The 21,164-nt window shown below is 54.3% G+C and overlaps 8 protein-coding genes across 8 annotated transcripts; 4 read left to right on the top strand and 4 right to left on the bottom strand.

Moving 5' to 3' along the window:
• Positions 1–991: 991 nt before the first annotated feature.
• IWZ02DRAFT_76012 (uncharacterized protein) lies at positions 992–2,270 on the top strand. The gene is made up of 2 exons (XM_066771188.1): positions 992–1,661; positions 1,746–2,270. Exons 1-2 carry the CDS (start codon positions 1,148–1,150, stop codon positions 2,114–2,116), a joined length of 885 nt encoding a protein of 294 aa, XP_066619209.1. The 5' UTR covers positions 992–1,147; the 3' UTR covers positions 2,117–2,270.
• A 407-nt stretch (positions 2,271–2,677) lies between these two features.
• IWZ02DRAFT_75858 (uncharacterized protein) lies at positions 2,678–3,439 on the top strand. Its single transcript, XM_066771186.1, has one exon. The coding sequence runs from the start codon at positions 2,881–2,883 to the stop codon at positions 3,394–3,396; it is 516 nt and encodes a 171-aa protein (XP_066619208.1). The 5' UTR covers positions 2,678–2,880; the 3' UTR covers positions 3,397–3,439.
• Positions 3,367–4,505, bottom strand: IWZ02DRAFT_460711 (NADH-cytochrome b5 reductase-like protein). The gene is made up of 2 exons (XM_066768173.1): positions 4,171–4,505; positions 3,367–4,117 (listed from the first exon to the last, which is right to left on the bottom strand). Exons 1-2 carry the CDS (start codon positions 4,484–4,486, stop codon positions 3,474–3,476), a joined length of 960 nt encoding a protein of 319 aa, XP_066619207.1. The 5' UTR covers positions 4,487–4,505; the 3' UTR covers positions 3,367–3,473.
• Positions 4,506–5,818: 1,313 nt separating this feature from the next.
• Positions 5,819–8,397, bottom strand: IWZ02DRAFT_408068 (uncharacterized protein). The gene is made up of 3 exons (XM_066765690.1): positions 7,990–8,397; positions 7,099–7,936; positions 5,819–7,052 (listed from the first exon to the last, which is right to left on the bottom strand). Exons 1-3 carry the CDS (start codon positions 8,075–8,077, stop codon positions 5,891–5,893), a joined length of 2,088 nt encoding a protein of 695 aa, XP_066619206.1. The 5' UTR covers positions 8,078–8,397; the 3' UTR covers positions 5,819–5,890.
• Positions 8,398–8,695: 298 nt separating this feature from the next.
• IWZ02DRAFT_436139 (uncharacterized protein) lies at positions 8,696–9,950 on the bottom strand (the record flags this gene model as incomplete). Its single annotated transcript, XM_066766505.1, has 4 exons — positions 8,696–9,239; positions 9,299–9,775; positions 9,800–9,836; positions 9,890–9,950. The coding sequence occupies 4 exons, from the start codon at positions 9,948–9,950 to the stop codon at positions 8,696–8,698; spliced, it is 1,119 nt and encodes a 372-aa protein (XP_066619205.1).
• A 3,567-nt stretch (positions 9,951–13,517) lies between these two features.
• Positions 13,518–14,603, top strand: IWZ02DRAFT_484602 (uncharacterized protein). Its single transcript, XM_066769195.1, has 2 exons — positions 13,518–13,997; positions 14,052–14,603. Exons 1-2 carry the CDS (start codon positions 13,559–13,561, stop codon positions 14,384–14,386), a joined length of 774 nt encoding a protein of 257 aa, XP_066619204.1. The 5' UTR covers positions 13,518–13,558; the 3' UTR covers positions 14,387–14,603.
• A 1,237-nt stretch (positions 14,604–15,840) lies between these two features.
• On the bottom strand, positions 15,841–17,106 carry IWZ02DRAFT_493559 (uncharacterized protein; the record flags this gene model as incomplete). The annotated part of the gene is made up of 6 exons (XM_066769943.1): positions 15,841–15,849; positions 15,997–16,089; positions 16,139–16,353; positions 16,400–16,520; positions 16,601–16,849; positions 16,996–17,106. The coding sequence occupies 6 exons, from the start codon at positions 17,104–17,106 to the stop codon at positions 15,841–15,843; spliced, it is 798 nt and encodes a 265-aa protein (XP_066619203.1).
• A 288-nt stretch (positions 17,107–17,394) lies between these two features.
• IWZ02DRAFT_484599 (uncharacterized protein) lies at positions 17,395–18,495 on the top strand (the record flags this gene model as incomplete). The annotated part of the gene is made up of 4 exons (XM_066769194.1): positions 17,395–17,496; positions 17,556–17,582; positions 17,644–17,784; positions 17,905–18,495. Exons 3-4 carry the CDS (start codon positions 17,647–17,649, stop codon positions 18,493–18,495), a joined length of 729 nt encoding a protein of 242 aa, XP_066619202.1. The 5' UTR covers positions 17,395–17,496; positions 17,556–17,582; positions 17,644–17,646.
• Positions 18,496–21,164: the final 2,669 nt, after the last annotated feature.

Raw genomic sequence — 21,164 nt, 5'->3', positions numbered from 1 at the left:
GAGTCGACGGTGATGTTGCGGATTGACTACTGCTGCTGTAAACCATGGCGAGCGTCCCGTCGTCCGCGGCGGGCAACAAGGTCGTTGTCTTCCTCCACCGCATCCACGCTGACGGTATGCATCGCGTTTTGCTGGTGGACGTCATGAGAGGGTCTCCAACGTCCGTTCGGTTCGGGGGTTTTTGGGCTCCGGTCTCCTCGAATGATTGCCGTCCTGGTTCCCCAGCTCTTTTCCTGGCTACCAACCCCTGGCAGGCTTTGACGAAGTCTGCTCGGATTCCTGTCTGCTGGCTTGGCCCAACCTCGACCGTCGACACGTCGACAATGGGTTGAGCATCATGACCCTTCTCTTGTCGTCTTCATCTCGAGTGTCTTGCTGCTGGCGACGGCATTTCTCAATGACGGCGAAATCTGTCGTGGATCTGGATCAGAGTGCCCATGTTCGAGGTGATCGCGCTATACCGCATTGATTAGGCGAGAGTCCCAAACGGGTCAATGGATGGACAAGAGGATACATGTAGGTGATGGTACGAAAGGCATGAGGGCCAGAAGGGATGCTATGTACATACCTCATGTCGAGGAATGACGTGCAACACCAAGGCAGACGGGAGGCAGGTCAGCTGGTCGTCGGCCACTTGAACAGAGCGCAAAAGCAGGAAGTCGAGCGAGAACAGACGGGGCCGACCGCGGCCAGGGCAGTTGCAAGTGTTATATAAGAGCGAAGGGGGAAAAGGGCAGCGGTGAAAGGGCCGTCGCAAAGGAATGCTGGGCTGGGCTGGTGTGTGGGTGGGTGTGTTCAATTGGGGGTGGCCTAGCGCGTCGTGGGGTAGTGCCATGGGGCCCCTCAAATAAAGTCTGTTCCCTGTCCCGGAGGAACACCACACCGAGCCGCATCAGGTCCAAAGCAACCAACACAGAGAGACACTGCACTCGAAAATGCAGCTTTTTGTCCAGCTGACCAGCCCCCTGGAGCAACTCTCTGTTATATGTTGTCCAACTGCTTCGGTTGCGCAACCACAAGCGGCAATCCACAAGAATTCTCCTCCCCTTCCGCCATCTTGTCGACATACTGCTGCCATGCTGCCAGCAAGCCACGGCAGCCTTTGCGCCGTCGCACACGCCCCTTTCGGCTTGGCGATTCAGCCTGAATGTCTGCGCCTTGCGGGTTTAGGCCTTGGCCCTGGCCCGCGGTGTCTTTCTCCAGGCTGAAATGCGCCGCAAGAAGCGCCATGGCGCGGAGGACCCTGACAGACGGGGAAAATCGGTGCGTGCAGTGGATGGGGTGGTGGCTTTTTTTTCTTTTTTTCTTTCCTTCCCCTTCCTCCTCGGAGACCATTTCCCAGCCGCCGTCGTCGTGGCGTCTTCGCTTGCTTGCTCGTTTGTATTCACTTCACTTCTACACGAAGATTTGTTCCGCGTGCTTTTTGTTTTACTGTTTTTTTGTTTTGCTTGACTCTTCTCTTTTCACTGTCGAACTTCTTCTCTTGTTTTTCTTCTTTTCTCTTTTTGCTTCTCTTCGTCTTCCCCTATTCTTCAACCTTCCTCCACGCGCCCCGGACCCACTGCGCCTAAGAGATACGGCCTTGTGGCGTCTCCCCGGACCCCAACACAGACCCCACGGGCGCGCCTTCGGCCCTTTTCCCCTTCTCTCCTGCACCATTGGTATGCGTGGATGATTGCTCTCGCGGTCCTCTACTCGAGAGCTAGATGACTTTTACCAAGTTCTCGGAGCCTGAGACAAAGCAGTTAGCAAGACGAGCAGTCACCGGTTTGCCGCTTTGAGCTTCTCACTGCTCTTTTTCTCTACGGTCTCGGCGCAATGCTGTACGCCCTCTTCTTTGCCGACATCGTGCCAGCCTGTTCTGTCCACTTTCTCGATTCATGCTGCTACGTCCTTTACCTCTCACCGATACGCCACGTTTGCATCCTCTGAGTCGTCTCAGCATCCGTGCAGCATCCCATTCGTCTTGGCCGGCGCGAACAGCCGCATCAGGTTAGTCCTTGAACGCCCCTACGTCTCTCCAAAAACCTACAAGAGCCCGCCGGACGCTCTTTGGAATGGAATGGCTGCTTTCCCCGTTGCATCATCGGTGTGCGGCTGGCGATGCTTGCGGTGAATTGGGGGAGGCTTTGGGCGCCATGGTAAGCGGAGTGCTTTCGCAAAGCACATTGGCCGCCTTTCCTATCTATCCCCTCTCTTCCTCTTCGTCCAGCAAAGAGTGCTTGATGGCGAAAGTCTGCCACAGCATCCATGTCCGCTGCTATCCACACGCCTCTGGCTGCGACGCGTGCGTCAATCTCGAAGCATGAATAAAGCAAGCCGTCGGCCCGCCCAGCATCGGTTGGCAGGTGATGCCTTGCGGTCTGCTGCTTGTCTCGTGAGGATGGGGAAAGCTGTGTCCGTTGTGTTTTGCCGTGGCGTGGCATGGCGTGGCTGCGTGCGGTCATGGGTGGTGACACGGCATATGCGTACATGTGGAGTACGGAAGGGGAACACACGTTGATGGCTGTGGGAGGAACTGCCAGCTTCTTGCATGTGTAAGGTACTCAGTCCTTGTCTTTCCTCCTTTTCTCTTTCCCCTTTCTCATTCCTCCTCTCGCTCGCTACCTCTACTTTTCTTTTTCTGGCCCTCCTGGCCGGCCGCGCGCAAGCCAGCTCGCCACATACTACTCTACACGTCTCCCCAGTCCTACGTCTTACTGCTCGGAAACTTTAAATCTACTTTGTCCCTGAGACACTCATCCCCTCCCATTAATGTGCCCGAGTAAAGGACATGACAACGACACGGTCAAGAGAAAGAACAAAAAATAAGAGATCAGGAGGAGGAGCTGCGGCACGTCGCAATGCAGCGCCTTGAGGCTGGAAATCAAGGAATTGTAGATGAGACTTTTTGTGAAGGGTGTCCTGCTTTCGTTGGTGATGTTGGCATTGATTTTCTTCCAACACAATTGCAGCACCGCTTCCGAAGTAGGTAAGACTGGAATCTGGTGGACACTTGCTGACAGCCAGCCAGCCGGCGTCGGGACAGTGATGAGAGGAATCGCCCAATCGACACGGCTCAGGTCTGTTCGGCAAAAAGACGACACTTCCTGCAGCAATGGCAAGATGACAGGAGAAAGAGAGGTGCGTCGTTTGTTTGATTGGTATGTCATTACTGCTTCCCCTCTATCTCTCTGCTCTACGAATCGAGCCGATTGTTGGTCATCTTCCTCGACTCCGTCTTCTCATTCTTCTTTCCAGCGATCAAGGCAAATCTATACGCCAAACCCTGCCCCTGTCCCGAAACGCCTTGAGATGAAAGAAAATCGTGAAGCCTCTCCGGGCGCGCTGCCTGAGGCTCTGATGCAGTGTCAAGTCAACGTCTTCAGGCCGCCGCTTTCCACCTTGGCTAGCTGAGTATTCAAGCAAACGACTCCTCCTCCTCCTCCTCCTCCTCCTCCTCCTCCTCCTCCTCCTCCTCCTCCTCACCTCATTCAAAGCCGCTCAACCTGCGCCTTCGTATACCCCAACTCCCTCAAAATGCCGTCGTTGGATCCAAAATTCCAGCTCCCCGCCACCGCAGCCTCCATGCCGGGCGGCCCACATACAAACATCTTGGCCACCTTCCCCGGCGCCCCCAGATCCACCCTCTGCAATAGCTCCTTCGTCACGCGGCCCTTGGCGTGCGTCGAGCCGGGCGCCGGGTTGCTGACGGCGTACACGACGTTCAGACGATCCGGGAAGCGGCGCTGCAGCGCGTCGAGCTCGTCTTTGAGGAATATCTCGGCGTCGTTGTTCACGCCCCACACCAGCGTCACTTTGGTCCCGTCGGCCGGGTTCTTGAAGATGCCGTGCAGCAGCTGGTACATGGGACAGATGCCCGTGCCGCCGGCGATCATGGCGACGTGCTGCTCCTGCTGCTTGCTCGAAGGCTTCCACTGGTACCGCGTCAGCGGCCCGGCGAAGAGCTGCGTTTGGCCCGGCGCGAGCGAGTGAAGGTGCGTCGATAGTTGGCCGTTGGGATACTTTTTCACGACCAGCTCGATGTAGCCGGGCGCATCGGGGTCCGTGATGGGCGTGTATTCGCGGAAGATGGGCAAGATGCCGCCCGGTTTGCGGATCACGGTTGCGAGGGATGCTTTTTCTTGATCAGCACGTCGTCCTAATGTCCATAAGTTGTTTTCCACTGACAAGTCAACTTCATCCCGCTCCGCGCCTCCGGCTCCGGCAGCTCGAACCGCAGCTTCTTGAGGTCCGCGCTGATGTCTTCGCTGCTGTGCAGCCGCAACGTCGTGAATTTGAAGCCACTTGCAAACGTCTTGGGCGACTCCGCCATCGTCGTCGCCGTCGCCGTTGACTCGGCGTACACGGTCCGCGTGTGGTACTGGTTGTATGCGAAAAGGCCGGCGCTGGCGGCGGCGGATGTGGCAGCCACTTTGGTGATGCGCGAGGCGAAGAGCGGGCGTGCTGCCATTTTGCAAAGAGGGATGTTTGATTTTGAGGCCATGGGCGATAGGGAGAAGGGTATGGCAGGATTCAGCGCACTCATTCTGGCGGACATATTTAAATAAATGCGTTGGAGTGTTGGTCGTTGTGTTCCGCGGAGGCTCCGCGGATGCTCGGACAGGGATGCCAGAAGGACGGATTGGGACAGCTGCGGGAGCTGGGAACTGGAGTAGACCGAGGCCGACGACCGACGAGGTGGCTGGGAACATGAAGTTATGTTGGTGTTGGGGGCCGCCCCCAGACGACATAAATGCTCCTCTTATCCTCCGAAGACCCGTCTTTTGAAAGAAGTCGGGCTTTAAGAAACGCGATGCGCGTCGTTTCAGCGCCTTCAAGCCGCTTGCGTTTCTCACCGAGTCTCTTTGAAGCGTGCAGAGCGAACCGCAGTGCATAAAGCTCCCGCTGAGGCACCACGGTGTCAAGTGGCATGCTCGGCTATTCGCAACCTTTGACGTGCGGCTCGAAAGCACTGCTTGGGACCATGTTTCGCCACGGCAGAGCCTCTTGGGGGCGGAGTGTTGGAGACGACCACGTCGGGGATTGGAGGGTCTGTCGCTCGAGCTGCTACCCCGAGATAGATTTCTTTCACGTGCGTGCCTGGCAGACAGTGTTCTGATTCTGCTTTTTGGTGCCCAAGGAAGCGGAAAATGTTGCCGTGTAGAGTCATCCAAAGGCAATCGCGCCGCGTCTCGTTTCACAGTCAGTCGAGTCCGCGTGGCTGAGCCCGTGTCGCACAGTCTTTCTACACCAACATGGTCGTCTTTTAGTCGCTTGGATCATTCCTGGCTTGTCAACGAAACGACGCCTGCTCATGGACGATCTCCTCTTTGATCCTTTTCGTGGTTGAGCAACAGCTTCACCCCACCAGCTGCAATTGAACCATCAGTCTTTTCAGCCAACACGCTTTGTTCAAACTTACGGTCTTGCATACGGTGTCGTAGGCATCAAAGAGGTTTTGCCAGTAAGACTGTTGATCATCGAAACGAAACAGGAAGGAGATCCATCAAAGGCGTGAACGAGCAACGGGATTGACGCTGTGATTGAAAGAGCTTTGGATGCAGCCGAGTACTTTTGACTTGGGCCATTTACATTCACAGACCAAGACCGACGATGGAGACACGACCTCACGGGCCATTCCAAAAGGCGGGTCCATTGCTGTTTTGGGTACTGCAGCCGGCTAGCACTTGTCGTCCGTGCCAAATCTAAAATACTGTCCGATGAGTTTCTGGATTCGAGTTTCGATACTTGGCTGGAATAATCGCTGGTGTGTGCGCCGGAGCAGAACTTCATCTGGACGAGATCATCTGCTGCGAACAGAAGCATGAAACCATGAAATAGATATGTAGTGAACACCTGAAAATGCACTAAAGTCCAACTTGACCAACCCTCCCTCGATACACGACCATCAATCGTCGGTGCCGTAGAAACTCCACTGCTCAACGGGTGCGCTTGGCTGAGGCTGTGGGACCTTGGTACCGTTTGGCTTCAGCCCAATCACTTTGCCAAAGAATGCGTCACGGTCTTGGTATTGGCCGCTGTCCTTTTTCTGATCCTCTGACACGAAGCTCTGGCCGTCGACTTTGTCGTGAACAAGCTCAGCCATGCCGTTGCCATTTCCAAGCCTGAGACCGTTCGTATTGGAACTTTCCATTCGAACCTCGGTCGATACGGGCCCGGAGTGTGCCGTCGACTCCGCGTGCTCCGCTGGCTCCGTATGCTTGTCGTCTGAACCCAGTACCCTGTCCACTTCGTCCTCGCTCAGGCTGCGTCTTTGATCGACTTCGCTCCGCCAAATCTTCCTCTCTTCTTCCACGACACCTGGGCCTTTGTACACGCTACCGTACACGCCACTTGCCCACTCCTCGCCTTCGCCCTGCTTCTTGGCTTTCCGGCGATACCACTTGCCGTACACCAGCGCATAGTAGCAGCGAAAAGCCAGCAAAGCCCACCTGTCTCGTTCCAAGTCTTCGGGGTACGCAGCGCCGAGGTCCACAGCCGCCGCAATGCCCGAGATGACTGCCGTTTCGTGCGCGTTGACAAGTGTCCAAGACCCAGCGAAGCGCGTGCGGCGGCGCCCTTGCAGCGCCCACAGCCAGGGCACGACGCGCGCGTAGTGCGTCCAGCTGTGGCAGAGCTGGTGCCACCAGTCCTTGCGAATGATCTTGCTCGGGTCAATCTCATTGTCCGTCCACAGTCTGCGGTCGCGATCGCGGTTAAGGAAGATGGTTTGGAATACGTGCGACGAGTATGGCGTTGATGGCGGGAACTGCGCTTGGTAGTGCGTGCAGTCGAAGCACATTTCAATCTTGGACACGTCGGCAGGGTAAGGTTTGATGAGGTACATGGGGCGGAAGTTGGATGCGGCAAAGTCGACGCGTGAGGACTGGTCGGTTCCAGCGAGGGTGCGCACTGCGGTTGATGGGTCGTAGGTGGTCTGGTAGTGCTTGCGCATGTAGTCTGCATCGTTGTGCGTAATGGTAATATCGTCAGCAAATTTGGCGGATCCAAGAACGAAGCGCTCGCGCAAAGAGGCCGTTTTGCCTAGAAGGCGTTTGGTGGTGTCGGCGCTGGTCTGTCAGCAACATTCGTCTGCGCGGAGCCATGGTACCTTACAGTGTGCAAATGACGATTTCATCAAACTCCTCTTCCTCCTTGGGCGCATCGGCATCAGCATTGCTGCTAGGATCTTCTGGTGCTTCTGCGCTGGCTGGATTGTGGCCGTCTGGTGCTGGTGTCCGCTTCATCAGCCGGACCTTGACGCCCTTCTTATTCCTTTTGACCACTTCGACCAATTCAGTCGAGAGTCTGACAGTCACTCCTCTCGCCTCCAAGCTCTTGCGCCAATTGTCGTAAAATTCGCTAAAGTTTGGGAAGACGACCATTGGCGGAAGATTGCTGATGATGCTGTGCTTGTCTGGCGGGTACCACATGCCATAGGTCGGACTCGTGCAAAGCCGCTCGAGAATCACGCTGGGCACCTCTGGCGTGTAGTTGCCAGTGCCGAGGAATAATGCCACCATTGGAAGGGCGACGACATTGGCGAATTCGTACGAAAAACGAAAGATCTTCAAGAGATATTTGATGGGCAACAGCACGAAAAAGACTTCCAATGCCCGAATTATCCCCAGCATCCCGAAGAACCGCTGCACTTCTTTCTGATACTTTTCAATCAGCTTTGTGGGATATACGTTTGTCCAAAAAGTGTCGTCTTTTCCAAAAGAGACCTGCAGCTTGACCGGATTCGCCTGGTAGCCCTGACGCGCAAACATGGTCATGGTGTGGTGGAAAATGTAGCTGCCGCCCTGGACGCCTTGGTTGAGCCAGCTTGCGCCATGTTTGTTCTTGTCCAGAGGAATCGAAAACGCTTGTCCACCACAATAGTCGACGCTGTCGATGAGGGTCACGTCAAACTTGTCGCGATGCTCGGCGAGATGATGTGCGCAGGCCATGCCTGTCAAGCAGCCGTCAGCAAGAGAGTTTACGAGCTCGAGGATCCGGACTGACCTGCGGCACCAGCGCCGACAACCAACACCCTCTTCCTCCTGTCATTGGCCATGGTGGTGGGCAGCAGCGGCTTGGCTGGTCGTTTCATGCGCTTGAGACAAAGACGCGCTCGTTGCAGAGCTCGACGACGACAGCAGCCAGGAAGGATGGGTGGAGCGCGAGGGCAGACTGGCCGAGCTTGGAGGTCTGAAGTGCGTCATGACTTTGGTTGGCAAGGGACAGAGCCAGGGCTGCTGAATGGAGGCAAGCCTCAGATCGATCTGGCGCGGGCGCGGTCTGAGCGGACAGATCCGGAGCGGCCATCGGAAGGGAGCCCCAATGCGGCTGCAGCGCCCATCAAAACATGGCTTTTCATCGTCGAGACCATGAAGATCACTTTTGTCGTCGCTTTCGGTGTTGTGGTGGGATTGACGTCGTCTAGGTTTCTGCGACAATTCAATTCAAGGTTAACGCGAATCACCATGACACGCCACCTGCAGTGGCGAAGTCCTCTGTACTACCAACACGACTGCTCTGACTTTACTCTGAAGGCCATTACCACAACCGACCCCACGAACGGCAGATATGGTCATGCCGCCATTTTGGCTTTCTCTACGAAGACTTTGAGTTACGCGCTCAAAAACTTTGACAGTGGGAATACGACAAGGCCATCCATCACCAAGCCACGCTCCGTTCTGCAAGAAGCTGACAACACGCGATGCGTATGCTACCGGTAAATGCTGGTCACACTGCTCCCAGCACCTTTGCGGCTGCTTTCCTCGGCTGCTCCCCAATTGGATGACTTGTCACTCCGCTCCTCATCGGACTCTTCCATTGACAAGATTGCCACCTCACTTCTCTCGTCACTCTTTCGCCGAATTACTACCTGTTGGACCTGTGTCTGTATCTCGCCTTCTTCATCATCTCTTCCCCTTCCACTGTTTTTCCTTTGACAAAACTCTACTCCCGTTTCCTGGCAGGTGTCTCTTCTGTCGCTCCCGGCTGCTCGCTTCCCGACTAGCCCATCACTCCGAGGCAAACCGGTCATAGTGTATCTCGACCTGTCCATCTCTTCGGGTATGTCATTCATATTTTGCGGAACAAATATCTTGTAGATCAGGCCGCGCACGGCGGGGAGACAGGCGCAGGCGGTGGCTGTGTCTACCTCGATAGTTGACCAGTAGCCAACCGGAACATAGTCCCAAGTTGGATTGTGGGACCGACCGAGAACTTTCATGTGTTTGATGCGAATGCAGGAGGCGACAGTTGCGCTGGCGTCTTGTCAGTGGTGGCCACTAACTCCAAATGGACAAGGGGGAGAACCACTCACAACGAACCGACCAAAAACATGAACATCACGCGAGCCCGTCTCCACCGGCTCAGTGTCAGCTTGGCCAGCTGCGGCAACGGCAGCACCAGGACCAGCAGATCGAGGAATATGTGCACGTATGCGCTCACCATGAACATGACGTTGACGTTGATGCACTTTCCCTCTCCTTCGCGCGTCCAGCCAGTCCAGGAATAGCTGATCGGTCGACACTGGAAAACCACCGCCAGTCCAAAGCCGGCGCCGTGCAAGAAGCATAGCACGAGGCTTAGATAGAGCCATCGCCTGAAGTGCTCGTCCGGAAATATTCGCAGGTAGAACAGCAGGATGGAGGTTTTGACGAAATACAAGCACAGCGTGTAGAGGATTTCCACCCAGTACGTGATGTGTAACACGTCGGTAATATGGGCAAACGAGACGGTCCAAACGTCGCGGCCGAGACCAAAGTGGTTGACTGATTCCTTCGTTAGTCGCTGTGGACTGTGTGAAGTTGAATGGACTTACTGCAGAATGAGAGGATACAGAGCGGAATTAAGGATAACTAGATCCATAGTGAGCAGTTGATCCACCCATCATCTCTCGGATTGGACTTACTTACGAGAAGGAACAGAACAAACAAGTCGTCCAACCAAAAGCTTCCTCCCAGAAACGGCATTCGATACAGAACCCGCAATGCCACCATCACTGTGGCCACAAGCCCGCCAACACCACCCGTCCAACTCATTATATACCCAGTATCCCTGACCGGCAAGTCGCAAGTCCTGGCTGTAACGCGTTTGGTCACTGCGCATTGTCAGGATCAGGCTCATTTTGCTCGAGATGGGCACTCACTCAGGGCATCTTTGACACTGCAGTCTGCCGTCAGGCAATCAACCAGCCACTCTTCGAGAGCTTTCGATGCACAAAGACATGTTGTGTTGGTCGCTTCGCAGTCCGTTTTCAGGTTTACACCTCGCATGACACAGGTTTGCTGCAATCCATTAGCAAGAGCCTTTCACAGAGCCTCAGAAGCAGAAAGATGTAACCACCTACACCGCATTTTGGTATGGATAGAAGCGTGCTCAGCGGGTCGGTCACATTTGTGCCCAGTGTCGTGTTGGAGCTGTAAGACGCTGCTAAAACCGCCAGTGGCTCAAGTGTCAACAGCGAAAGCCACAATAGGGCAACATGCATGATGAAGAAAATCCACTCGCTCGGCAAGCGTCGAACCCGTTCAGCGAGTGGGGAATGAGGAATTGAACTTCAAACTAAGGAAGTGTCGAGAACTTTCCGTCTGGTCTTCATCACGAACACTGGCTACCTTAGTTCCGCTCAGAGATTTTAGGAGACCAGCCGAGCCAGAATTGCCTGTCATCGTCTACCGCGAATATCGACACCATCACCTTCCACTGCCAGAGGAGCTGAGATGCCGAGACATGCGTGACGGATCTGGCTAGCATGCATGTGGCCGCGGCCAAGGATCGATGATGCCCTTCAAGGCGCCAGGCGAGGAATACAAGGCGTACTGCCGTTCGACGTCTTTTGATGCTGCCCACTGCACCACGCCAGGAGCAGTTTCCAGATGTTGAAATGCTCCGTCAATAGTCCAAAAAAGGATCGGAGCACACCCGCTCTCATCAAATACCAGCTTGCCAGCATCAGCAACTCAAAATTGTCGACACCTCGTGGATCAAGCTATTTCGGTGCCGTAGCGCCACTCTGCCGCATGCAGCCGACCAACGACCTGCCATCAACGCCTCATCTGCATCGAGGCGCCACCGGAAATAATCGTTGGTCAAACTGGAAAGATGAAGACGCGCATGGAAAGGTTGCTCGTATGTCGCGCGGAATTTGACGAGATCGGAGGCAGCTCCTTCGACGCTGTTCAAATCGCCTTGTGGTGGCACAAGTTTAACAAGATTGGATTCCAAATCCTCGAGCATGATAATGCCGAAGCAATGTCAAGTCATCTCCACTGCATGTAATGAGCCACCACAAAACTCCCAAAGTGACTTGCCTGTCGAAGGAGACAGAAGCAATTTCGAAGATCTCCATCATGGCTGTTGTTTTCACCGAAGACGGGGCGCAATCGGGAACTTACATAAATGCTCGGCGTAAGTTTAGACATCTCCCTGCGCTTCTGGCCTTGCCAATTTCGCTCGGAAACTGATTTGCTCACCACGACAGACCTGGACACTGGAGCTTTCCTGGTATCTCCTCATGGTGGCGCAACCAAGTGTCGCGTACACTTCATATCGCGGGGCTGTGGACCCCCCTCTTCATGCTGTGCCAACCACGGCGTAGGGCATTATCAGATAGAAGCCAATTGGGAATGATCGTCTTGTCGTCCAATCAGTCCACAAGAGCAGACCGAGACCAACAAAGGTTTGCTTGCAACTTTGATAAACGACACGGATAATTTCCGGCAAGTTGCCATCGATGTAACTCCATCACTTCAAGATTGTGGATTCCGCCACCAATGCGAGCCTCAGGCGGTGCAAATAATTTGACCAGCGTCGTTAACAGTACCGTACTCGCAGGCAAAGCGCTATCACTCCTTCTGAGAAATCTCTACACTCTTCCTCTCCGTTCCTCAACCACAACCGATTAATGCTTTCGCCACACGTACATTAAACATCTTCGGCTCCATCATTACCCATTTGTTTGCGGTCAAACATTGGAACGGACCGAAGAGCATTCTCACCACAGAACTGTCGGCTGTATTACGAAACAGCCTAAATCTATCGCCGTATTTTTCGCTATTTCTAGTTATACACGCTACCGGTCAATAAACCGAATACTCGGCCTACCTACCCCGCAGCGCGTCTCACTTGCTCAAAGCGGCACGACTGGAGCGCTGTCATTTGTTGCTGTGTTCGAAACACCCGACCTCAATCGGACATCTGTTGACATCACCAGTCGCGAGAAGCCAAGATTCTCCAGGACCAGATGCAAGTTCCTATCCACAAGCGGCATTCGCAGTATTGAATCAACAGTAAAATGATGACAGTCTCGGCGCCTCCATTTCCATATCAGGACGCTCCGGGACTTTGCCAACACAGTTGCTTCATTCAGGCGGATGATTCAGCCCCGTGACAGTCCACTCTCCGTCCTTACCGAAGCATGCGGAGAACAAGGCCCCTAGTCTAGCGGCTACAAAGCTCTTCTATTGCGTGTTCCGCCCGAGAAACCCTTGTCACATTCCCGCCCTCGCAGAAAGCAGCGGGATGAAGCAACAATTCTAGTTACGAACAAGACCACCCAAGCAAGACGTGATGACGGCACAGACTTGAAAATTGTCGCCAAGGGTTGGCCTTTGCGGGCCTTGGAAAGGCGCAGTGCATCGCCTACGAAGCATTGGCTGAGCCCGACGCAAATAAGACTTTTTCTAGAATACGATTCGGATCGCCGGTACAGCGGTCGTCAGTCAGGGGCATCGTGGCACTCCAAAAATAAGCCATCAATCGTACGCTTGCCTTCTGCTTTCCCGGCTTGGCCCCGTGTCTTGTATAGTAGCTGCACTCTCTCCTCACCTCGGGGCGGAGGCGTCGCTACGGAAGCAAAGCGGTACAGCGGGAAGCTGGATAGCGTTCGGCAGGTGCCGCAGCGTCCCGCAAGCCCTACCGGTATTGAGGTGTTGCGCGAGCGGCACTTGGTTTACTACCAGTCGGCATCGCGACTCAAATTCGACCGAAGTTTCGAAGCATTTAGCTACCAAAATTGCACAACAAACAAGCGAAAGCCTGCCGAGGTGTGGCGCCCTACCTCATCATGGCAATATAATGCCATTGCAACAGAGCCAACAAGGGGCAAGAATCCTTCTGTACCTTAGTGCTTGGTTAAGGCTGAATTGGTCACGATAGGACAGGCTAAATCGGTGGGTGGCCTGAACATGCTTCCGCCAGCCTCCGTGGAAAATGAGACAAGGCCAGAGACTGAAGTCTAAACAATTATTACCAGTTGTCGGGCCTCGTTCTAGTGGCTGGGACCGCTGCGCGAAGTCGAGGCGCGGCAGCGATGCTGCCTGTCACTTGCAAGGAGCTGAACCTTGACAACGTTTAGAAACTCGGAAGCATAACGTTCTTCACGCCTTGGCTCTAGAGCACGGCGATTGAAGACCATATTGATTAATAGTTTCCTATTTGATATTTGGTCAGTCAGTAGATCTATAGTTAGTCTTTGCGAGTATATATTTTCTGTATCCGACGCTCGAAAATTTCCGACTCCACCTCCTCCCTTCCGACCACTCACCCTTTACAAGAAAACCCGGAATTCATATCTAACATGCGTTTCGACATCTGTCTTGTCTTCTCTTTGCTATCCGGCTTTAGCTTGGCTGGGACGGCCATCGGGCCCGCCGCCGCGAAGAGGCTTATGCAGAACACCGAGCAGCAGCCCGCCAATTCTCCTCCTGGCGTCATGCTGAGCGCCGAAAATACCCCAGGTACCGAAGGCACCGAAGGCGGTAAAAAAGGCACGCCTAAGACCGACAAAAACGGCAATCCCGTTACGCCTTCTGGACGTACCAATGATCACGCAGGTCGTAACCGTCCTGGAACTGCGAACGATTGTGGCTCTTCCTCGTTTGTTACTGTTACGATTGCGGATCCCGACAACAGGCCTTCTGTGGAAGACACTCTGGAAATGGTCAATCGAGTTGTGGTGGGTAACCACGAGTGGGTTGTTCCTACTAGAGGTCGCGAGATTCTCCGCTACAAATCAGGTATGTCACTTGTCGTGATCCTTGATCTCTGCTCAGGCTGTTAACCGCGCCTAGTCGCATTCTTCGCTATTGCAAAAGGTCGGGCTGCTGCCATAGGCAACGACGATATCGGGGACTTGGGCTTCGACTCGGCTACCAAGTACGCCACAGACGGCTACGTCTCCACCAAGGGCAAGTACAAGCAGTTTGTCAGCGAAGCTGGTGCCATGGCATGCGACGACCCTAAACACGACGAGCACGTAGCCGTCGATGTCGACTGGACCATCGGACCCCCCAATAAGAAGGGCAAGAAGAAAGACGATGACGAAACTGATCTGGAAAAGGGTCCTCCGGATACTTCCAAGGAAGCCGTATCCAAAAACCCAGGAGGCGGATCGAAGCTTATTTGAGGGATGTTGGCGCATAGGAGGTTATATCTTCGCTCTCCGGTTCAGGCCAGTCATGAGACTTACGGGGCTTTCATACATGCTGCAGCAATATTGTGCGATAGATGGTCGTGTGACCGTTTTTAGTTGTTGAGAAACGAAATTGATCCATTGCCATTCATTCAATGCACTCGGATTTGTCGGAGTCGTCGGATGAAGAAGCGGATTTGTTCGATGGAACACGATGAAGGTGAAACTCCCGAAATTGGATGGAGCTGTTGATCAGGTTGAGTCGGGATGACAAATACGGTTCACTGGTACAAGGATGATTAAATATAGGATATATAGTAGCGGATAGGGCTGACAATCCAGGGAGTCCCTGCTGCCAGCAGGCCCACATGCCCCTCGCGCGAATGTTCCAAGAGATGAGATTCACGCGTAAGGGTATTGTGCAGCGATCGCGGACAGGACCGGCTGGCTCTGAACATTTTCAGAGCTTTGATACGGCCGTGAAATCAATCTTGGTGCTTCGATTCAGTTGCCCCGCCTTCGAAAAAGGAGCCAGAGCATGAGGTCAAACGTGGCCGCGCGGGCAAAGTGAAAACAGACAAGGGCTTTGAGTGGGTGGCGCGCGCAAACAGGCGCTTGTTTGGGTTCGCAGCGACCCAACGTCGATGAAGCCTGCTCCGCAATGCAGCCGTTTGTCGAGTCCGCACTTGTGCACCAATGTGGGCGGGTACCTGTCTGCATCCCTACACTCGCGGGCATTGCCGCGCCGCCTCTCGTCCCAATCAACACCAAACTCGGGTCTCCTTGTCTGTCCATCGGCTTTTGCAATAGATTGTCGATCGTTTGCAGTGTTCGATGCACGGGGCGACTCCTTGCTTTCATCATCCTGTGTTTGCTGCCGGCGCATGCAGCGCTCACCGACGGGAAGCTTCTGCATCTGCATCAAACAGCTTGACGTCTCAACGACCATCAGCTCTTGTGAGTGCACAGAATGTTTGCTCCTTCTTTCCCATTCGCCTTTGGCTCGATTCTGCGACTCCTGCGGGCTCGTTTGTCGCTTCTGCCGTCGTTTCCTGATGGCATCTCCTTCGGTCATGGGACATCTTGGCCAGATTGCAGATGAACGACGGCAATGTTTTCATAGCGAAAGAAAGAGACGCGCGAAGAATCCGAAAACACGCGAAGACGCGTCCACGGGCGCCACGACGTTGAGGCATCTGACGTCACTTTACCCATGCAGCGCACAGGCCTACATGTACCTGTAGGTACTCTTCGATGCAGTGGTCAAGCATTTTTGAAGCTCCCGGTCACCTTGAACCGTACCGCGTGCATTCTGGCAGCCACAGGACTCACTTTCCAGAATTGTCGAAATGGCTCCATGCAACTTGCCGACGTCCGCGATCCACGCACTTTCTTTAGCCGTTCGCTAGGCACCTCGCCTCCAAGTCTGTCCGCTTCATGAAATCGCATCATGCAACCTGCAAACAGTCGTGATCTACCCTGAAAGTCTCCAAGCAATGTTTCGAGTCAAAACAAAAGCAAAAGTCGTCACGCTCATCAATTAAACACCGTCGTTGAATTGGACAGTCACTTGAGCCTCTCGAACGCATCTGGTGGTCACGTACCGTATCGTAGGGACGAGCCCAGTTGACGAAGCGCAGGTCAGTTCCGACACGAATTCGGTTTTGCGGGTCGTGTTTGATGGTCGAGGCGTGAATCTAATGCATGGTCAGCAAAACGAACTATCAATACCACAATCAGACGTACAAAATGTGGGTGGTGCAGCACAGCGTCGCCAGCCTTGAAGTCGTTCAGCAGCCATTTTGCGCCGTGCTCACGACCAAAGCCAGCGGGACCTTCGGCCAGAAATCTGGCCGACATCATGTTCCTGTTGAAGGCGTACTTGGCCTCTTCCTCGGTCAGGCCGTTTGCCTTAACCTTCTCGGTGAATTCGTTTTCGATTTGTTGTCCAACATTGTGGCCTATAAAATCAGGAGAGACCAGCCTGCGGGGATCGCTACAGCTCACCATCTTCCATGTAAATCAATCCACCACCCTGGAGGCTGACATCACCCATGGGAACCCACGCCGTCACAGAAGTCGGCTCGCTGTAACGGAGAAAGATTTGATCGTAGTGCACGCCAATGGCCTTTTTTTACCGGCGTGTTAGTTCTGAGCAGTGTCCGCTTGAGCGACAGTGTCGCTGCCCCAACCCGTCAACTTGCTGACAAATTCATACAGCGCCGGGTGTTTGGCAAACTCCTCGCAATACCACGGCTCAGTGTGCTGCTTCAACGCCAGATCGACAAAGACCGCGGCCGATTCGCCGCCTGGACGATCGTTGCCGCCAACGGCTTCTGCTCCAATGCCCGGATTGTTGAGAGGGTCTTTGGCGTCATCAAAGATGCCTTCGACGGGTTCGGTTCCCGGGCTTGAGGACACCGCTGGGTGCGAGCCCCTTAAAGTAGCTTTCGCGAGCTTTCAAGACGTCCTCCCGAGGGATGAGTCCTTTCATCAAATATAGCCTTCCTCGTTGTACCTTTTCCGAAGCTCTTCAATGGGTTCTGATGGATATGACTTTTTCAAGGGGCAAGTTCTGAAGCTCCAAGGGGGCCGTCATTGACAAAGAGTTCGGCGCCAGGGGCGCCAGGCCAGCTCGATTCGACGTCGGGCGATGTAGCGTGAGGTATTGTTGTCGAGTCGTGAAGATGGAAGACGGACATTTGCTGCTCCATGATAACACTCTGGTCGATTTTTATGTTAATCCTTGGCTCAATCCGGTTGCATCACGGCTCTTTAAGTAGTCCGGATGGGTTGCCGCATGAAAACCATTCGAGGCAAAAGGTCCGCCGCGGGCTTGGCTCACCCCGCAAAAGGGTCCCGCTACGTAGCGGACCAACGAAACAGATGCGGCGTACGGGCAGCGCATGATTGTCTCTCTGGGCGGCGATCTCTCTCCACACTTAGTGCGGGTGGGGCTACCCTGAAGAGATTAAATCAGCAACACTTCCCAGGCCCAAATCCATCATCGTCGTCTTTCTTGGAAATGTCCGACCGTCCATAGGCCAAATCTCCCGCCCCAATGTTACTCCCCACGAAGGAACTCAGCAATTGAACATGTCTTGGTGGGTTGCCCGGTACACAGACTGCTTCTTTTGGCCGCAGCAACTGATCCGAAATTCAGCATCAGTTGCCGGACTCGTCACCACAAGTGTGCATGCCCCATTGGCCGCCAACTGCTACTGTCCTCTCCGACTGACGGCTACCCGCAGGTGATGAAATACGCCCACGCTGTTCTCGCTGTAAACAGTCTGGCTAGCAACGCGTCCGAGAGCCACGTCGTCGTTGGCGGCATTTCAATGCGCCCTCCCAACCCCTCAAGGACCAAAGATGGCTTCCAATTCCTCCGCAGAGTACGTCATCATCCCGACGCTCGTGGGTCGCTGCTAACTGGCAATTTCCTCTACAGTCGACTTCGTAAACGAAACCGAAGACCTGATCCAGGACTAGTTCAATGATGGAGACCCAAACAGCGCTGCTGTCGGATCCTCCTTCCCAGAGATCCACTTCAAACCGCCTCCCAGTCATCGTGCTTCGTGGGTCAGTCCCTCCCCACAAGGGGAATGCAGATTCCGACAATATGTGTTTCCCCAGACGCGGCTGACGGGCCCTCTGACCCCAGACTGCAGCTTGAATTCACCTCGCCTTGTACGTACTTCAGATTCGACGTTCCACAACGCTCTCGCAACAGCAGCACGTTGGCCAATGCCTTCTTTGCCCTCTCCCCGCAGCATTTGGCCTATACGCAGGACTACGATCCGCTAGTTGCTGATCAGTATTACTCGGCATGTCTAGACCAACTCATCCCCGTTCTCAGCAATGAGGATGCCGCCCTAGATGACGCCCTCCTGACAGCGACCATTCTCTTGCGTATGCTTGAGGAGATGGCTGGCAAGTTAGCCCCACTCATCCAATTTCATTCTCCAGCTGATCTTGACCCCGCTGCAGTCGGCATTGTCGTTTCCGACTCGCACGGCCATCTGACTGGGATAGCGGCCTTAATCCGCGCGGCGCAGGAGCAGTTGGGTGCCAACAAGAAACCCGTCCCACCTGTTCCGCGCTGACTTTGCCTGCCCGCCTACTGGATCGCCTTCTGCCAGGAGATTTACATGTCATGACAAACGCACCGCCCTGTCACGTTGTCGGCGCGTATATGTAGCTTTGATGACGCCCACGACTGGTGCGAGGCCCCCGAGTGGGTATGGGTCCAGCGTGCCATAGCCCACTGTGGGGATGCTCTGGCCTTTGCATTTGGGGGTGGGGAAGGTGGAGGTGGAGCCGGCCGTGCAGGTGAGGGTTTCAAAGCAAGAGGACGTGAGCGATGGGGTCGTCTGATTGAAGACAATGCTGCATGGAATCGAGAAGGGCCAGGGTCTTTTGATCCATTCTTCGGACGCGTTCCAGTATCGGATAAAGCAGAGCAGCCATCAGAGGTAATGTTTACAGAGATCTCTGTGATGGGCAATTGGCAAGGTAAATTTTGTCGGACACGAGAACTCCTTTTTGAAGCTCCAGCTCGCCGTTTTTTGTCCTTTTTGAATCTTGAAAAGTGCAACTCGCACCGCACCCGAGTACGGAATCCTCGTTCTCTCGTGTCATGGCTGACACATAAACAGTTCTCGGTTATGACTACAACATCTTGTCGCGCCTCGTCTTACTTGTCCACGACCCGTCGATTCCAAAATAAGGTCCGAGCCGGAAAGCCAGCGTCGCTGCCGTTCATAAAAAGCTACGCCGCGACGTGCGCACTCTCTGCAGCATCGCTAACAGCCATCTCGACCATGGATCGGCCAATATTATTGCGTTGGTAGCAATTTCCATGTGTAGGTTCAACTCCATCTCTTTCACTGTTTCGCCCGACTTTTTCCCCTGTCTCTCTTCATGTTTCCTTCTCTTGCTTTTCTTTCCAACCATCCCTCTATTTGTCCTACTCTCCCTCCATCTTTCTCGCCATTTCACTTTCCCCAGTTCCTGCGCTTTTCGCATGTTCCTCCTTCCCATCTATCCCCTCACCTTCCCTTCTCTTTCTTCGACTGTTCTGATTCTCCCATTTTCATTCATTTTCCCATGATTACGCAGCCACGCTGACCCATCCACTTCCAGGCGGTGACCGCTTCACCTACACGCCACACCAGCGGGCTCTGCACGATATTCTTTCGCGCGTGCACCGACTTCACGGATGGCCAGCCCAAGAAGCGCGCTCGCAGCTCATAGAAGCGTGGGGATGGGACGCAACTACCCCATTGACGATTGTATTTGGACCGCTTTCGGCGCACAATACCCAGGCCCAAGTATGGCAGCATCCCTACGATGCACTCCAGACACAAGGGCACAGTGAGACCGGGGCAGTCCTCGGCATCGGGACTCGGGGACGAGACGCCGACGGCGACGTGTTGGTCCGAGGGACAGGCCCGTAAAGAGCTGGGCTGAACCAAATTCCACTACCGTACGGGCATGGTTTCTGGAAATTCTTTGGCATCCTGGATTCGTTGGCGGTTGGGCCTTGGGCTGACGAGCAAGGATGCCTGTCTGCTTGGCGTCGCCATTTTGCCAGCACATCGGCGCCAAGCAAGACCGTTTTAATGTTCCTGTTCCTGATCCCTGAACTGGATTGGACTGCCGAGCGACAGACGAAGGCCGGCGCAGTCGATAATTGAACAGTCGGCCGCCATTTATGTCAAGAGCGACGGGACTGGGCGGCGCGCTTGCGGTGTCTGAACGGTTCAACGTGCTCGCAGCGGTTGGCGGACAAAAAGCCAAACGAACAGAGCTGCGTTGCCGCAAGGCCGTTCACGAGACGGAAAAAGAGAAGCGGGAAGAAATCGGTTTGCAGGAATGGCGCTGCAACTGGAACGCTACAAAGCTACATATTCAACCCACGGGCTCAACAGACCGTCCCGATCACTAAGTGAACCTCCACGCGTACCTGCAGACTTGGCGCGCCGAAACTTTTGAACCTTCGTGCAAGGCCTTCGTGCAGGGGATGGTGTAACGGAAATTCTGGCAAGAGAAGACACGAAAGCGCTGCGCTACTCTGCGAAGAGCTGGTAGAATCATCGTCGCTGCTCTTCTCTTCTCTCTTCCCTCTGGTCCTCTCCTCTCCTCTCCACCCGCATCTTCCAGCGGGGGTAACGACCAATCAAAGCAAATAACCAAGCAAAAACAGAAACATTAATTCTCAGCATCGAGAAAAATGTTACGGCATCACAACAACCAAACCGGTAAGTCCAAGCGACGCTCAGAACAGCGCGAGCATGTGAGCCGCAGAGGGCACGTCCAATCGGTCTGGATGAGAAAGGGGGACAAGAAGGCCAACGCGATTGGGTGAATTTACTTGGAGGCAACAAGAAGCAGCAGCAATAAGCGCGAATGACAAAAGAGGGAAACGCTAAACGGAGAGGCTGAATGGGAAGGAGAAGGGGGAGATGCTACATTCTCGGCTTTTACCTCGCCAAACCAAAATCCGAAGTTCGTTCTCTTATTTACTGGCCGTAGCGCACATAGTTCATGGTCGACAGGAAAATGTTAGGCGACGTCGACGACCGAGCCGATGCACTGATAACCGGATGGAAAGACGTAATAATAGAGGGGTGGAAGACGGACCCAGTAGGAGCCGGTGAATATGGTAATGGTAGAGGAAGAGGAGGAGGAGGAGGGAAGGAAAGGAAGGGGAGGAACGAAGGATTAGGAACGAGAAACAGTACATCGATGATCACCACAAAGGAGAGGAATC

This window comes from Phyllosticta citriasiana (assembly GCF_038021145.1).
Source record: "Phyllosticta citriasiana strain CBS 120426 chromosome Unknown IWZ02scaffold_14, whole genome shotgun sequence".
NCBI classification, from domain to species: domain Eukaryota; kingdom Fungi; phylum Ascomycota; class Dothideomycetes; order Botryosphaeriales; family Phyllostictaceae; genus Phyllosticta; species Phyllosticta citriasiana.
This window is presented reverse-complemented; position numbering and strand designations above follow the sequence as displayed.

Excerpts from the sequence above, each read along its gene's own strand:
- IWZ02DRAFT_484602 (XM_066769195.1), top strand. The coding sequence starts at position 13,559 with ATGCGTTTCGACATCTGTCTTGTCTTCTCTTTGCTATCCGGCTTTAGC. Across the intron at positions 13,998-14,051 it reads GATTCTCCGCTACAAATCAG|TCGCATTCTTCGCTATTGCA; the intron begins GTATGTCACTTG and ends AACCGCGCCTAG.
- IWZ02DRAFT_76012 (XM_066771188.1), top strand. The coding sequence starts at position 1,148 with ATGTCTGCGCCTTGCGGGTTTAGGCCTTGGCCCTGGCCCGCGGTGTCT. Across the intron at positions 1,662-1,745 it reads CCTTCTCTCCTGCACCATTG|TTAGCAAGACGAGCAGTCAC; the intron begins GTATGCGTGGAT and ends GAGACAAAGCAG.
- IWZ02DRAFT_75858 (XM_066771186.1), top strand. The coding sequence starts at position 2,881 with ATGAGACTTTTTGTGAAGGGTGTCCTGCTTTCGTTGGTGATGTTGGCA.
- IWZ02DRAFT_408068 (XM_066765690.1), bottom strand. The coding sequence starts at position 8,077 with ATGAAACGACCAGCCAAGCCGCTGCTGCCCACCACCATGGCCAATGAC. Across the intron at positions 7,937-7,989 it reads TGTCGGCGCTGGTGCCGCAG|GCATGGCCTGCGCACATCAT; the intron begins GTCAGTCCGGAT and ends GCTGCTTGACAG. Across the intron at positions 7,053-7,098 it reads GAAATCGTCATTTGCACACT|CGCCGACACCACCAAACGCC; the intron begins GTAAGGTACCAT and ends CTGACAGACCAG.
- IWZ02DRAFT_460711 (XM_066768173.1), bottom strand. The coding sequence starts at position 4,486 with ATGGCCTCAAAATCAAACATCCCTCTTTGCAAAATGGCAGCACGCCCG. Across the intron at positions 4,118-4,170 it reads GAGCGGGATGAAGTTGACTT|CATCCCTCGCAACCGTGATC; the intron begins GTCAGTGGAAAA and ends ATCAAGAAAAAG.